Source organism: Triturus cristatus, chromosome 6 (genome assembly GCF_964204655.1).
Source record: "Triturus cristatus chromosome 6, aTriCri1.1, whole genome shotgun sequence".
Taxonomy (NCBI): domain Eukaryota; kingdom Metazoa; phylum Chordata; class Amphibia; order Caudata; family Salamandridae; genus Triturus; species Triturus cristatus.
In genome coordinates this window covers 155,874,470-155,889,536 of record NC_140589.1, presented here as the reverse complement: position 1 = coordinate 155,889,536, position 15,067 = coordinate 155,874,470, and the positions used below count along the sequence as shown (strand labels likewise).

The 15,067-nt window shown below is 51.5% G+C and overlaps 1 protein-coding gene across 1 annotated transcript in view; it reads left to right on the top strand.

Annotated features, from left to right (window-relative positions):
- The window catches only part of ACBD3 (acyl-CoA binding domain containing 3), a 158,308-nt gene that overhangs the window by 81,830 nt on the left and 61,411 nt on the right, over positions 1-15,067 (top strand). The window contains exon 2 of the mRNA XM_085610409.1: positions 2,739-2,880. Within this exon, the coding sequence (XP_085466535.1) occupies positions 2,739-2,880 (142 nt within the window). The remainder of the gene's footprint in view (positions 1-2,738; positions 2,881-15,067) is intronic.

The window sequence follows — 15,067 nt, the reverse complement described above, 5'->3', positions numbered from 1 at the left end:
GCCGCACAGGTTTGTTAGAGAGAACTTCTGTCGCATCTTGGTGTGTGTGTATCAAGACCCTTGGGGATCGAGACGCGTCATGCTGTTGGAGATGTATGCCAGCTGTCCCCGCCCCTATCACTTTACTTCCTGCCATCCATGGTTGTTTGTAGCAGGCACTTTCCCCTGCTGCTGCAGGCGATGACACTCCCACCCCCCTTTTATGCTCAGGGACGGTTAAAAAACCAAACATAAACAAAAACAATAGCTCTCACTTTGCCGAGACCTTATTGGCTATGCCATTTCTTGTTATTGTTATGGGCTTTTAATAAAAAAGAAAAGAGAAAGTTAACCATCCCATCAGTTAGCCAGGGGCCGATCTGTTGACTTTATCAATGCTTGTTTCTCTATTCTAGCGTTGCAGCCTTTTTTTCCCCTCTTAAACTACAAATTACTCATTTTATGATTACAGGTCTGCACAAATAAAGACAAACACAGTAACAGGTCTTGAATTATCTTGAGACTTCAGGGCATTAGTGTTTATAGAAAGATTTCTATGAAAAAGCTCGGTTTTTCCCTTGATCAAGACTTGTCTCTGAATGCTCAAATTCAGAAGGTCTAGACCATGTGTCTTGACTTGCTGGAAACCAAGAAAAGGCTCCTATTTCTTCCCTAAAACAACTGGTATAGGGTTATCAGTGATACCATCTTTTCTCATCTAATCTGTGGGCATACCCTTTACTTCATCTTGCTGGAATTTCTTACCACGAAGCTGTAGTTTATTCAAATCTTGATTATCTGTCATTTTATTAGGCTACTTTAATTTGAGCATGTTTCAGCGGTTTGCGATCCCGCCTCTGAAACCGAGAATTCAGTCTAAGGTGCTATGCTCGATTCATAGGACCTTCTACAACACTGGAACTAAGCAATTTCCCCCCACCACAACCTGACAGATCTGGCTCTTTCTTACCTTATCTTGTTTTCAGATACCATCGAGTACATTTTAGTGGAAAATCTTTTAGTGCTCTTGGTTCCTCTCTGGAATATCTTGCCCCGGAAATTGCATAAAGTTGTCTTGCATGTTATGTTTTGCAACCAACTGAAGTCCCATTTGATTTGCTAACCTTCTCATTGTCCCGGGCTGCCCCAATGCCGTTACCCACAGGTGTAAGCTGAAATTTCTAAGTAAATAAATAGAAACAATAAGCTATGAAAAACTTTGGCACAACAAGTACTCTTCCCCCCCCCCCCCCCCCACCCTAGCTTGTGTTAATTGTCAGAAAAAGTGTTTCTTTGCATCCAAAGCCATTAGTCCAGTGGTTCCCATTAGTCACCATATTCCATGTGTGACATATGGTATATGATATTTTGATACCCGTATGATATCGATATTTTATCGTCATATATCATGTTTATATTTTTTAATAGTGATACTTCAGCACTGCTGGAGGAAAACATGAGAAGGAAGATATAAGAAGCTTCACTTAGTCTTCCTGCACCAGTTAATACTTCCATTGCTGTGTGTGCGTGGCGCTGGAGACTCACCTGTTTGAGCTTGTTGTAGTTATCTTCTGTTATGCAAATTGATACGTTAGCATCTTTGAATGGGAACCTCTTGCACCCAGCCACTAGAGCTAAAGGCTGTGTCCATCTGTGGGGTTTTGTTTTGGGTTAAGTGTAGCTCATGGATAGTTGTCTGACATCTTGCCTCTGTTTTACACATGCTTCGTTGGGTCTCGCCTGACCCAGCGCATGCGCTGGTCTGGCGAGACATTTTGTGAGGGCTCCGAAAAGTGCTACTAGGCCAGCCTAGACCTACAGTGCATGTGCGCGGGCGCGCGCGTCGCGCTTTACCGCAATTACTTTCACTTTCACGGCCGCTTTGATGTTCTCCGTGAGGCTTCAATAGATTGCAGCAGTTAAAACAAGCATTGGCATAGCCAATAGGTCTCGCTTTTGGGACCTTATAAGTGTTTAGTTATGCAACTGTTGCATGGTTAAACACTTATAAGGTCCCAAAGGCGAGACCTATTGGCTATGCCAATGCTTGTTTTTTCCTGCCTTCAGGCTTCCACTCTCATTGATTTCTGTGAAATGCTCCTTGATTAATGTGTTGCTTCCATAGCAGAGTACTAAACTCTGCTGAGCTTCATGTACTCAGTGTTTCCACTTCAATTGTGGGAATGTCTACTGTAGTCCACTAGCAAGAGGCAAGTTCTGCTGACCCTGGTCACAAGGTCTGTGGCAGGTTCAGAGAAGCTTGAAAACGTAACGAAACATTTCAGATAATCGTACACTTTTACTGATGTTTTGTCGTATTTTGGTTAAGTTGGGGTCAGTCCTGCTTGCTGACTGCAAGGTAAAGTTGTGCCATGTCTGGTTTTAGGCAGCTTGTGCCAGCGACAGTGGAGGTAACTTACGTTAGAGTTGTAACTTGTTTCTTTGCCAGTTCCGTCTAAAACTTTGAAGTAATGATTTGCACAAATCTGGGAGGGCCATTTGTTTCTTACAGGGCTGTTGGACGTTATGCAGAAAGGTAAGAATTAACATACTTGCTCTTCGTGCTGCTAATGCTTGCATAGAAGAACCTCGCTCATGAATCAGAAAACTATCATTTAGTTTCTTTTTGATATATTTTGTGTAGCACCACTTGCCACTTTTTTAGCAAATATATACTTTGGTGTAAGATAAATTTAAGCATATGTATTTGTTCTGTTCTTTTAAATTTCTCAATTTGCTTTGTAATTTCTCTTTTTCAGACAAAGATGGCAAGGCGTTTCATCCTACTTATGAAGAAAAACTCAAACTGGTGGCTTTGCACAAGCATGTCCTTTTGGGACCCTATAATCCAGACACTTGCCCCGAGGTGGGATTCTTTGATGTGCTTGGAAATGATAGGAGGTAAAGTCTTTGTTGGTCTTTAATCTCTTTTTGCAGTAACATTGCTTTGTTACACATAGTGTTAGAATTGTAAGACAAGTAAGTTATGGCTCTGTTTCCGTCTGAAACTAAAAAACATGAACGGGTGTTAAGGTTGACCTTTGGTCTTGAACATTTTAATGCAGATGAGCTCCTGTATAAGGGTTGTGTAATTTTATTGAATATCTGTCAAGAGATGCTTCAAAAATCTACTAGTCTGATTATACTAAAATCCATTCCTCCAATTTGGTGCCATGGACTGAGGTCACAAATTATGGAAGTGTTTCATTATATCAGAACTATGAGAAACGCTTCTCTGATCATACCAGGACTTGTATTAGGTTAAGGTTTGGGTTGTAATAAGGCAGCAGTTACACCATATTGCTGATTATACCGGGCTCTGAATATACCAGGCATCCATTTATGTCAAATCTTTAAAAAGTCGCAGACTCTGCATGTGCAGAGGCTCTTTTATGAATGGCATTGGGTTTGACCAGGTCTTTGATCGTGGTAGGGGTTTGACTATACCAGCATTTTGACTATGCTCGGAGTTCATATTTCATCAGAGTAGGAATTTCTTGTTCTGCTTGTACCATTGCTGTGTCTCTTAACTATACTTTCCACAAAAGCATCTTGGGAATTGCTCTAATACATTGACTTTGTTAAACATACACTTGATTTTTTTAGTTTTAATAAACCCAGATTGTATTTAGCGGTCCAGTGACACTTAGTTTTACCTTCTCCACTTTCTGGAATCTTGACAGATCACTGTACATCAGTTCCCTTGTTCGCCAAGCCCTCTATCAATTACTGGACATTTACAGTTAACATCTAGATGAACTCTACAAAGTCTTGAATGTTGAAATGTAATTTGCCAATTCTTAAAGATATTTACACTTTGACATGCAAGTACAAAAGTTGGTTTTGTACTCCATAAAAAGATTTCCTCACCTGAAGATTTTCGAGGGTGCAAACCTACTCGCGGTCTGGAAGCAAGCAGAAATTGGTTGTTTGAAGGCAGGAATGCCGAGTGGGTTTGTGCATTCCTGCAAACTTAAATATTCAGGAAATTAACCAACTTCCCTCCAGCCCTTTCCCACTATTAAAGTTGTAAATTTCCTCCAGACAAAGACAGCCATAAAACTTTTGTAGGCAAATGAGATTCTCCTCTGGGCGGACGTTTTAAGACTGGTGGAAATATTTTTGAAAGGAAAAGGGTTTAACAAGTGAATTTGCACTTGCACAGCAGATTTCCACTCTATCAAATATTGGGATGTATGTTTATGGAATTCACAAATGTTTTCCTGGGGTATGCCCGGAAACCTGAACTTTAGGTTTCCTGGCACACTTCTGCAAACTTTTGTAAATTCCCGAAAGCAGTAAATCAGCATAGACATATTGGGTGCACTTCGTTACTTTCTTCAAGAACGGGACCCCCTACTTATATTTTTACATGTTGCTCCTGATGTTTTCACACTGCTTCCAGTGGGCGCATTATATGGGGAATCTCTCCGACAGTTGACAACTTTCGATCTTCCGCCCGAAGTCTGCAGTGTTATCTTGGCAGACAGGTGTCCCTCTACCAAGACAGTATACACCTCGTTGGAGCAAGTTTGTGGCATTGTGTGCAGAAAATCAAGTTGATCCTCTTTCTGCTGCCTTTCTCTCAGGTCCTTCTGTGTATCCTTTCCCAGAAGGGCTCTGCTTTGGGTACCCTAAAGGGCCATCTCAGCCTACCTGCGGTTGCCAGATCAGCCATCCTTCTTCAAGTCCCCTGTTGTAAACAGTTTTTTGAAAGGTCTCACACATATGTTTCCACCTTTACCCTTTATCACGCCTCAGTGGGACCTCAATCTCATCCTTACATTTATAATGGGTGCTCCCTTTGAGACCCTACATAACTAATCTCTCAAGCTCCTTGCCACAAAGATTGCCTTACTGGCAATACCATCTTCCCGCAGGGTCCGTGAGCTCCATTCTTTGCCATCCAAGCCTCCATACCTAACCATCTTTCCAGACAAGCTTCTTCCCACTAGAGCTTCCTTTCATGTCCATCACTCTTCCTATCTTTTATGCTCCACCGCGTTTCTCTAATGAAGAGGAGCTACTCCCATCAACTGGACCTAAAAAGAGCGTTGTTGTTCTACCTTGAACGCACAAAAGAGTTCCGGTTAGATGATCAACTCTTAGCGACCCCCTGTGCCTTCACAGACGGACGCTCCCTCCCACTGCTGCTACCTACCTGCCTCCGCTGCCTGACGCCTGTTTGCCGCTCCTCACCACCTACCTGACGCCGCTGCCTGCATCTCGCCTCCGCCTCCCAGGTATCGCCTGCTGCTTCCTGGTCGCTACCCACGCCGCTACCTTCACTCCTCACGCCCGCTGACCACCGCCACTTACCTGGTCACTCCTTGGGCTCCGTCGCTTCCCGCCGGTTTTCCCGCTGTTTTCTCGGCGCCGCTGCCCCAGGCGCACAGTCCCACCTCCTCCTTCAGTCCCGCCCCCCCTCCCTGCCCATTGGCCACCCCGCTCCCGCCTCCCGCTGACCCTCCCTCCCGGCTCCTTATTTAAGGGGACCCCGCGGGCTGGTCAGTGCGACCCCCTGTGCCTTCACAGACGGACGCTCCCTCCCACTGCTGCTACCTACCTGCCTCCGCTGCCTGACGCCTGTTTGCCGCTCCTCACCACCTACCTGACGCCGCTGCCTGCATCTCGCCTCCGCCTCCCAGGTATCGCCTGCTGCTTCCTGGTCGCTACGCACGCCGCTACCTTCACTCCTCACGCCCGCTGACCACCGCCACTTACCTGGTCACTCCTTGGGCTCCGTCGCTTCCCGCCGGTTTTCCCGCCGTTTTCTCGGCGCCGCTGCCCTAGGCGCACACTCCCACTCCCGCCTCCTCCTTCAGTCCCGCCCCCCCTCCCTGCCCATTGGCCACCCCGCTCCCGCCTCCCGCTGACCCTCCCTCCCGGCTCCTAATTTATGACGCCCCCCCAGCGACCGCGCAGCGGGAGCGCCGAATGAGCGCCGAATGAGCGCCGAAGGTGCGCCAAAGGTAAGCCCGTCTGCGCCCGTCCGCGCCTGGACCGCGCCCAGCGCCAGACCCCCTGGTCCCCGCGCCCGCCAGCCCCCCCGCAGGACCTACGACTTCGCTACTCTCATCGCACTCAAAACCGCCCGAGCCCCCGGATGCTACCGAGCGTCCCCGCGACGCACCCATGGACCCTTCGCCTGCCGATCCTGCAACTTCTCTTGCCTCCAAACAAGCACCACGCCCACCAAGACGGACAACAGCAACCACCTGAAGTGCATCCTGCTCAACACCCGCTCCGTCCACAGACACGCCGTGGAACTCTGGAACCTCCTCGACACCGCATCTCCAGACGTCGCCTTCCTCACGGAAACCTGGATGAACGACTCTTCAGCCCCCGACATCGCCATAGCCATCCCGGACGGCTACAAGATCATCAGGAAGGATCGCGTCAACCAGACCGGAGGAGGCATCGCCATCGTACACAAGAGCACCATTCGCATCTCGACTGACTCCATCGACGTATTCAACGCCGCCGAATACCTGCACTTCCAGATCCACACCGACCCCAAGACTACCCTCAGAGGCACCCTCATCTACAGACTCCCGGGACCACGCGCACAGTTCTGCGAAGACATCGCTGACTTCATCAGCCCTCACGCCCTCCCCTCCGCCGACTACATCCTCCTCGGGGACCTCAACTTCCACCTGGAGAACAACAATGACCGCAACACCACCGCCCTGCTGGATAACCTCGCCAACCTCGGACTTCAGCAACTGGTCAACACCCCCACCCACTTCGCCGGCCACACGCTCGACCCACTCTTCTCGTCCAGCAAGCACGTCACCTTCAGCCACTCCACCGGACTTCACTGGACCGACCACAGCTGCGTCCATTTCAGCTTCAGAAAGAACACGGTCCACCATCACCCGAAGCAGGCTCCCCACAGAAACTGGAGCAAGATCACCGCCGACCAGCTCGCCACCTCCCTCAGCCGGAGCCCACCTGTCAGGATCACGGACCCTAACACAGCTGCCCTCGACCTCTCGCAGTGGCTGACCTCCTGTGCCGACGACCTCGTGCCACTGAAGAACCCCCTCACCAGGCCCAGAAGCAAGAAGGCCCCCTGGTTCACCGACGAACTTAAGGACTCCAAGAAGGCCTGCCGCACCCTCGAGAAGGCCTGGCTCCTCAACAAGACCGCCGACAACAGAACAGCACTCAAACTCGCCACTCGCAGACATCACCAGCTCATCCGCACCACCAAGAAGAAATCTCTGCGGGAACGACTGGACAAGAACGCCCATGACAGCAAGGAGCTCTTCAACATCGTCAAGGAGTTCTCCAACCCCAGCACCGGCAACAACGACATCACTCCCTCACAGGACCTCTGCGACTCCCTCGCCTCGTACTTCCACCGCAAGATCGCCAACATCCACAACAGCTTCGACATTTCACCCCCGCACCCATCGGTCGTACCTTCGCACCCCGCCGCCACCCTCCAGACATGGACCGAGGTGACCCCCGAAGACACGTCACGCATGATGAACACCATCCACTCCGGATCTCCGACCGACCCGTGCCCCCATCATGTCTTCAACAAGGCAGCCTCTACCATCGCACCCCACCTCCGAGACATCATCAACACCTCCTTCAACACAGCAACCTTCCCGGAGAGCTGGAAGCACGCCGAACTCAGCGCTCTGCTGAAGAAACCAACAGCGGACCCGACCGACCTCAAGAACTTCCGCCCCATCTCGCTCCTTCCTTTCCCCGCCAAAGTCATCGAGAAGGTCGTCAACAAGCAACTGGCAGCCTTCCTCGAGACGAACGGATCCCTCGACCCATCACAGTCCGGATTCAGAGCCAACCACAGCACCGAGACCGCCCTCATCGCAGCCACCGACGACATCCGAGCCCTGCTCGACAACGGCGAAACAGCGGCACTCATCCTCCTAGACCTCGCCGCAGCATTTGACACTGTCTGCCACCGCACACTAGTCCAACGCCTCAACGACACCGGCATCCAAGGGAAGGCTCTGGAATGGATCATCTCATACCTCTCCGGCAGAACACAGAGAGTACGCCTCCCTCCGTTCCGAGGCCACCGAAGTCATCTGCGGCGTCCCGCAAGGATCGTCGCTCAGCCCCACTCTCTTCAACATCTACATGAAACCCCTCGCTGCCATCGCACGCCAACACAACCTCAACATCATTTCCTACGCCGATGACACCCAGCTAATTCTCTCCCTCTCCAGAGACCCCGACACCGCCAAAGCCAGCCTGCACGAAGGGATGACAGACGTCGCTGAATGGATGAACATCAGCCGCCTGAAACTGAACACGGACAAGACAGAAGTCCTCATCCTGGGACCATCACCCTCCGCATGGGACGACTCCTGGTGGCCCCCGGCACTAGGCACCGCACCTGAACCGACGGACCACGCACGCAACTTGGGCGTCATACTGGACTCCTCCCTATCGATGACCAGACAAGTCAACGCCGTCTCCTCAGCTTGCTTCCACAACCTCCGCATGCTCCGAAAGATCTTCCGATGGATCCCGACCGAGACCAGGAAGACGGTCACCCACGCTCTCGTCACCAGCAGACTAGACTACGGAAACACCCTCTACGCCGGTACTACAGCCAAGCTTCAGAAAAGACTTCAGCGTATCCAGAACGCCTCCGCCCGACTCATCCTGGACGTCCCCCGACGCAGCCACATCTCGTGCCACCTGAGAGACCTGCACTGGCTCCCTGTCAACAAGAGGATCACGTTCAGACTCCTCACCCACGCACACAAGTCCCTCCACGACCTAGGCCCAGGGTACCTCAACAGCCGCCTCACCTTCTACACGCCCACCCGCCGGCTACGTTCCGCTAACCTCGCCCTCGCCCCTCGCATCCAGAGAGCCACCGCTGGAGGAAGGTCATTCTCCTACCTGGCAGCTAAGACTTGGAACTCCCTACCCGTCCACCTGCGGATGACCCAGGACCACCTGGCCTTCAGGAAACAGCTCAAGACCTGGCTGTTCGAGCAGTAGCAGACCCCCTTCCCCAAGCGCCTTGAGACCCTTACGGGTGAGTAGTGCGCGATATAAGTTCCATGATTGATTGATTGAACTCTTCAAGGGTATGTTGGAGCCAAAAAGGAGAAGGCTGTGCATAAAAGCACCATCTCCCTATGGATCATGCTCTGCATTAAAATCTTGCTCCGCGCTGGCCGAAGAAGCAATCCGCGAAGGGATTGTGTGCTAATTCTACTAGAGCTAAGGCTGCGACCCCTGCATTAGCAAGCGGAGTTCTGGTCCTGTACATCTGTCTGGCAGTAACGTGGGCTTCTCTGTACATGTTCACCAAGCACTGTTGCCCTGACAGTTCGGTCCATAAGGATGGGCACTTTGCCCGTTTGGTCCTGCAGAACTTTATAGTGTGAATTTGTTCCACAGCTGCACCTCCTGGGTAATTGCTTGGATTTTGATTCTAAGGTGATGATTCTGCAGCTAGATGTCTATCAGATGAACAAGTTATTTACCTTTGAGGCCTTATCTAGTAGAAACTATCTAACCGCAGATGCCTTACCGACCGACCCATCCTCACCGATCTGCAAACGGATTTGTAGATTCAGAGCTGTCTCCCCTTTCAGGGCCCTAGTTTCACATGCCATCGGTCAGTACTCTTTTTGGCTCTGCGCTTCTGGTGTCAAAAGTTGTGAAAACAAACTAATGTCAGCACACTAGGGTGGCACTTGTATAGGCACGCACACGTCCTTTCCTGTGCGGATGAAGCCACATGGAGCTGATTGACGCCACTTACCGACATACATGAGTACTGTTCATGAAAAATTACTAGATCCAATCTGACACCTAGGGATAATTCTATGGTAAGCAGTCTGTGGCTTGAGCGTGGCCAGGCAACACGGCCAACAGGACGAGAGCCTCCTCAGCTCTCCATCCGTCTGCCCCAAAATCCTGCGTTTATCCTGCATAGCCCTCGGAATACTGCATCACCTGAGCAGGGAAAGATTGCAGGAGACCACCTGAGGCTGGGGGTCCGACTTGGGACGAGCTGCAACCCTGCATTCCGGGGGTCGCAAAAGTTTGTGTTGCTCGCCGGCTTCGCAGGCAATGCCCCATCTGCATCGGAGCTTGTCGAGGCTCCCAGGCCACCACATGGAGATTGCGCTGGACTGCGGTGGCCACTTACCGTGCCCTTGATTGTTGGGCTGCCCTGAATGGCCGGCGGCGCCTGGCTATGCTCGTTCACCGGGGCGTGGTTGCTGACCCTCTCTGTGGGGATCGTGTTCGGTGATGGGCTGTTGGGTTGCGGCCTACTGCGGGACCCCCAGATATTGGTGAGCTGTGCTCCTGGGACGTGCTGCGGAATCGGCACCCAGGAGCGAGGTGGGGTGGGCTGCACCTTGGAAGCCGTAGCATCCAAGGATATTTGGCGTGTGGGAATGAGTCCAGAGCGGTTCCTTCGGTTGGGGCCTGGAGGGCGGAGCGCCCCACTGCGGGTCTAATCGGAGCGCTCCACTGCAGGTCTAATCGGAGCCTTGCTGGGCATTGACTGTGACTGTTGGCTCCCCCCCTCAGGGCTGCTGCACGTGAGTGATCCTATAGCTTTGGGGGCTGGATGTGAGTGGGGTGGGTCGTTGATTGTGGGCCCCCCACTTTCCTTGCGTTATTGAGACTGGGCCGATTGGATTGAAGGGTGCAGAGGTGCATATGCATGTGCCCTGTTGAGCAATGGCGCCCCTGGTGAGAGCGTGGGGGCCGTTGTGAATTTGCTGTAGCGCCTCTGAGGGATCAACAATATAATCCTAAATGAGAACTCATTGGGGCTGAACTGCTGCTTGAATGCACGGCCTTGGTGTGCAGGTCGTCTTGATTGTGGGCTGGTTGACCTGGGATTTCCCACCTGAGACCCCTCCTGGGATAGGTTGGCCCTAGTACCTATCTGCTATATTGGGGTCTGAGGAACAGTAGCTGCAGCCCTGCTACATTGAGGCTAATTAACTATTGAGTGAGCCCTTCTGCATGGACACAATTGCGGGCCAGCTTTAATAATGTTGGCTTGTTGGGGAGATCCTCTTGCCACTCAGATTACGCAGGTCTGTGTGTGGCAAACACTTGGCAGAGGTAGTAAAGAGAAAGGCCAGAAGCTGCCTCGCTCCAACACCATCACTCAGTATACTACTCCTAAGCACCCCCTGCCAGTGGCTCACTAGGCAGACTGGATGGGCGGAGAAGGACTCCTCAGAGGAGCCCGGAGCCCTCCAGGGCTGAACTTATGGCAGACATACAGGGGAGAATATACACTGTTTCTGTGGATGTGAACCTACTACTTGTGGATCTCAGAAAGGTGCCGATAAAGTCACGAGTGCGGAGGGGAATATAGCAGACCTGAAAGGAGAAGTGGTCACCCTAAAGCAGCAGGTGGCGCAGATGACTGTGGTCACAATGGCATTGGAGAGTTGTGCCGAGGAGTCGGAGGGGAGGGCGGGGCAAAGCAATATCTGAGTACTGGGTATACCGGAGAGAGCAGAACAGGGTTCAACTGAGCAGTTTGTGGAGCACTGGATTCACACCCAATTGTGCCCCGAGGGACTGTCCGATGTATTTGTGATAGCACAGGCTTTCGTCCCCCCTCCTGCCCCCGGAGGCGCCACCTCGAGCTATTATAGCTAAAATTCTCAACTATCGAGACAAAGACTGCATCATGAGGGCGGCAAGGGAACATCCGAACCTCCAGTATGACAGTAATAAATAACCCTGGGCGGACAACTACGCTCGCAAAGTTTGTGTAGTTTGTGCTACTTCGCGCTACGCGAATTGCACGTAGCACAGTGCAAAATCGCATAGCATAGCGTAGTTGGCATTTTTTTGCTCGCTCGCGGTCCTCAACGTCAAGTTGGCGACCGCGAGCGAGTAAAATGACATCCCGGCGAGACTTTCCTCGTTCGCGATCAGCAACATCAAGTTGTCGATCGCGAGCGTGTAAAATAAACCTCCCGGCGAGATTCTCAACGCGGGGAGGTCAGGTTTCTCATTGCGAGTGGTCGCGTATGCTCGCAACTGCTCGTGATGAGAAACTACCAGTCTGCGTTGAGAAAGCTGCTGCTCGAGTAAAGATCTACTCAAGCGGCAGAAAACGACAGCTCGCACTGTGCAAGATGCCGTTTTCAATGATTGCACAGTGCGGACAAGCATCCGGCACTGTGCAATCATCGCGAACAGTGCACTACGCAGTTCGCGTAGTGCTACGCGTATCTCGCGAAGTGCACTTCGCGTAGCTATGCGTAGTGCCACTACACGAACTACGCCCAGGGTTAGTAATAAAGTGGCTATATACCCGGACTATACTAAGCAAGTTTAATACATCCGTAAGTCCTTCCTCGGAGTGAAGCGCAAGCTGCGGGAGCTGAATATGCAGTACATGCTCCTGTATCCCGCCAAGCTGTTCCCCGGAGGATGTCTGGGAGTGGCTGGTGATCCACAGAGTTGGTCTGCCACCTGGAGAAGCGAGGGGCCAGAAGCGACGATTGGGGACAAGCCCGGATGGGGCCTGCAGGCAGCAGAAAAACCGAGTGAATTCACAGAACGCTACGGAGATCTCGCAACGGAGGATAACAGTAGGTGAGGATGGAACATTGCAGCCTGATCCCCTCGTGGAGGGTAATGTGGATATTCACTTGTTGGGAGCTGCCTCTGCTGACCCTGATGCGCAGGATCAGGCGCTGCAACTGTCCATGGATACTGTGGCTGAGACCTTGTTGGAAGATCTTCTTGGGAGAGACGGTGGTTAAATGCTCAATGCATGGCCTTGCTGTGGCTTGGTGCCCCGGGACTACCTCACAGAACTGTGGTAACTCTGAATTGTGTTGTTAGTTGCTGTGAGGATTGGTCTGTGTGCGGGGGGAGATAGTGGGGGACTCATGCACGTAGGTATGGACTTCGGGGAGTGGGGGGGGGGACTTATTCTCGGCATATGTGTATGCGTATTCTACGCATTCCGGAAAGATAGTGGGGCTCTGATCAGAAGATGGTGGGCGGATTGGGAAGAGACCTGTTCTTGTTGCCCCTGTTGGTCTTAGTGGGATGCTGTGCATGTTCTGCCACGAGCAGTGGGTGGGCAGATTAGTCTGTGATTATTATCCGTGGGTGGGGTTGTTGGTTCAGTTGTTATTGTGTTAACGTCCGTTGTGTTTTGCAAAAGTGTGTTGTTGCAGAAGAGTGCTGAGTCCTGGCAAATTGCCAGACAGAGTGCGAATGTATGACCATGGTAGTTGTGGTAAAGTTTCCTAGTTGGAACGTGAGGGGTTTAGGCACCTGCGCCAAACAGCATAGGGTCCTTTAATTCCTTAAGAGACATAACATAAAGTTAGCGTGCTTGCAAGAGACACATCTGGATGATGCTGGGGCGGGCGTTTGGCAAAAAGGTGGAGGGGGCAGGTGTTCTACTCGTCGTATTCCACCTATGCTATGGGGGGGCTGATTTGGGTGGCACCTGGGGCTCTGTTTACGCTACAGTACACAGAAGCGGACGTAGAAGGGCGCTGCGTGTTATTGCGGGGCAAGCTAGATGGCAAAGAGATTAGTATACTAAATACCTATGCACCTAATATTGATGAGCCAAATGCCTTTGTGGCTCTGCAGGACTTGATCACTGCAGACTTGGACACTCCCCTGCTATGGTTGGGAAACTTTGTGTGTTGGACCCTGAGCTGGATAGATACCCGCCCAGAAGGGGCAACAAACAGCATATTACTAAGCAGTTGCAGAAACTAAAGAGTGACCTGGGCGTCTGGGATGTTTGGAGGGAGCACTACCGACTCAGAAAATATTTACCCGTTTAACACCCACTCGTAACGCGCATAGTCGCCTAGATGGGGTACTTGCGACAGAGCACCCAGCGTTTATGCCAGCGGAGATTATACATCTGGCTCTGTTTTTATCTGACCACGCGCCTGTGTGCTGCTCGGTGCAGTGGGGGAGTGGGGCTCCTGCAGATGGCTCCCTGCCGATATCCTGGAGGACCCGGTTGGGCATTAGGCAATCTCAAATGTATTGACAGAGTATATGTCCCTTAATTGGGGCTCTGCAAGCAACAGATCCCACAAGTGGGATGCGATGAAGGCAGTGATCAGGGGGATGGCAATGGGGCTGACATGGCGTTCAGAGGCTACTACAGTCTGAGCTGTAGGATAGGGAGAAATTGTTGGCCGAGCTTGTGTCAGGGCCACAGGGGCGAAATGATGCCCAGGAAAGAGTGTGCATTACGGGAGCAGGTTGCAGATACTTGGGATAAGCTGGATAAGTATACACTTAAGAAATATCGCCAGCGGCTGCATGCAGAGGGCGATAAACCTGGTCGATTACTGGCCTGGATATTGCGTAAGGAACAGGCTCCCCGTACCCCCCTCCCTGCCCCCCCCCCCATTTAGTTACTAGTCAGGCGAGCTGGTCTATGCTCTGGCAGCTATGCTGGAGGTGTTCCGGCAACACCTGCAGACAGTGTACAGGGCAGAATCCCTGGTAAGTGCAGGCCTTTATATTCCCTTTTTGGAGGGCCTACAGTTGTGGCAGGTATCTGAAGAAGTTAGGATGGATCTGAATGCGCAGATTACCAAGGAGGAGCTGTTGGAGGCGATAGCGGACATACCCAGGGCCAAAGCGTCGGGAGGTGACGGGTTGCCCATCGAGTATTATCAGGCATATTCAGCGGTGCTGGTCCGGCCTTTGTTGCAAACCTTTAAACGAGTCCTTTGACAGTGGAATATTGCCCCCCTACGATGCGCAAGGGTGAAATTTGCCGGATCCCAAAGCTGGGTGGCGATGTTGGGGACCCAGCGGCATACCGACCTTTGACGATTATTAGCTCTGACATACAAATCTTATGTAAAGTGCTGGCCAAACAGTTGGGACAACACATGGCTCATTTGATTCACGAGGACCAGTGCGGCTTTATCCCGGGCCTTGGTACGTCTATGAACATACGACAGCTGACGCATATATTGCATGAGACACAGGAGGCTCCTGAGGAGATGGCGTTGGTGTCTATCGACCTTGAAAAGGCATTTGACATGATGGATTGAGGGTACTTGTTGGAAATCCTTGGAAAGTTGGCGATTGGAGC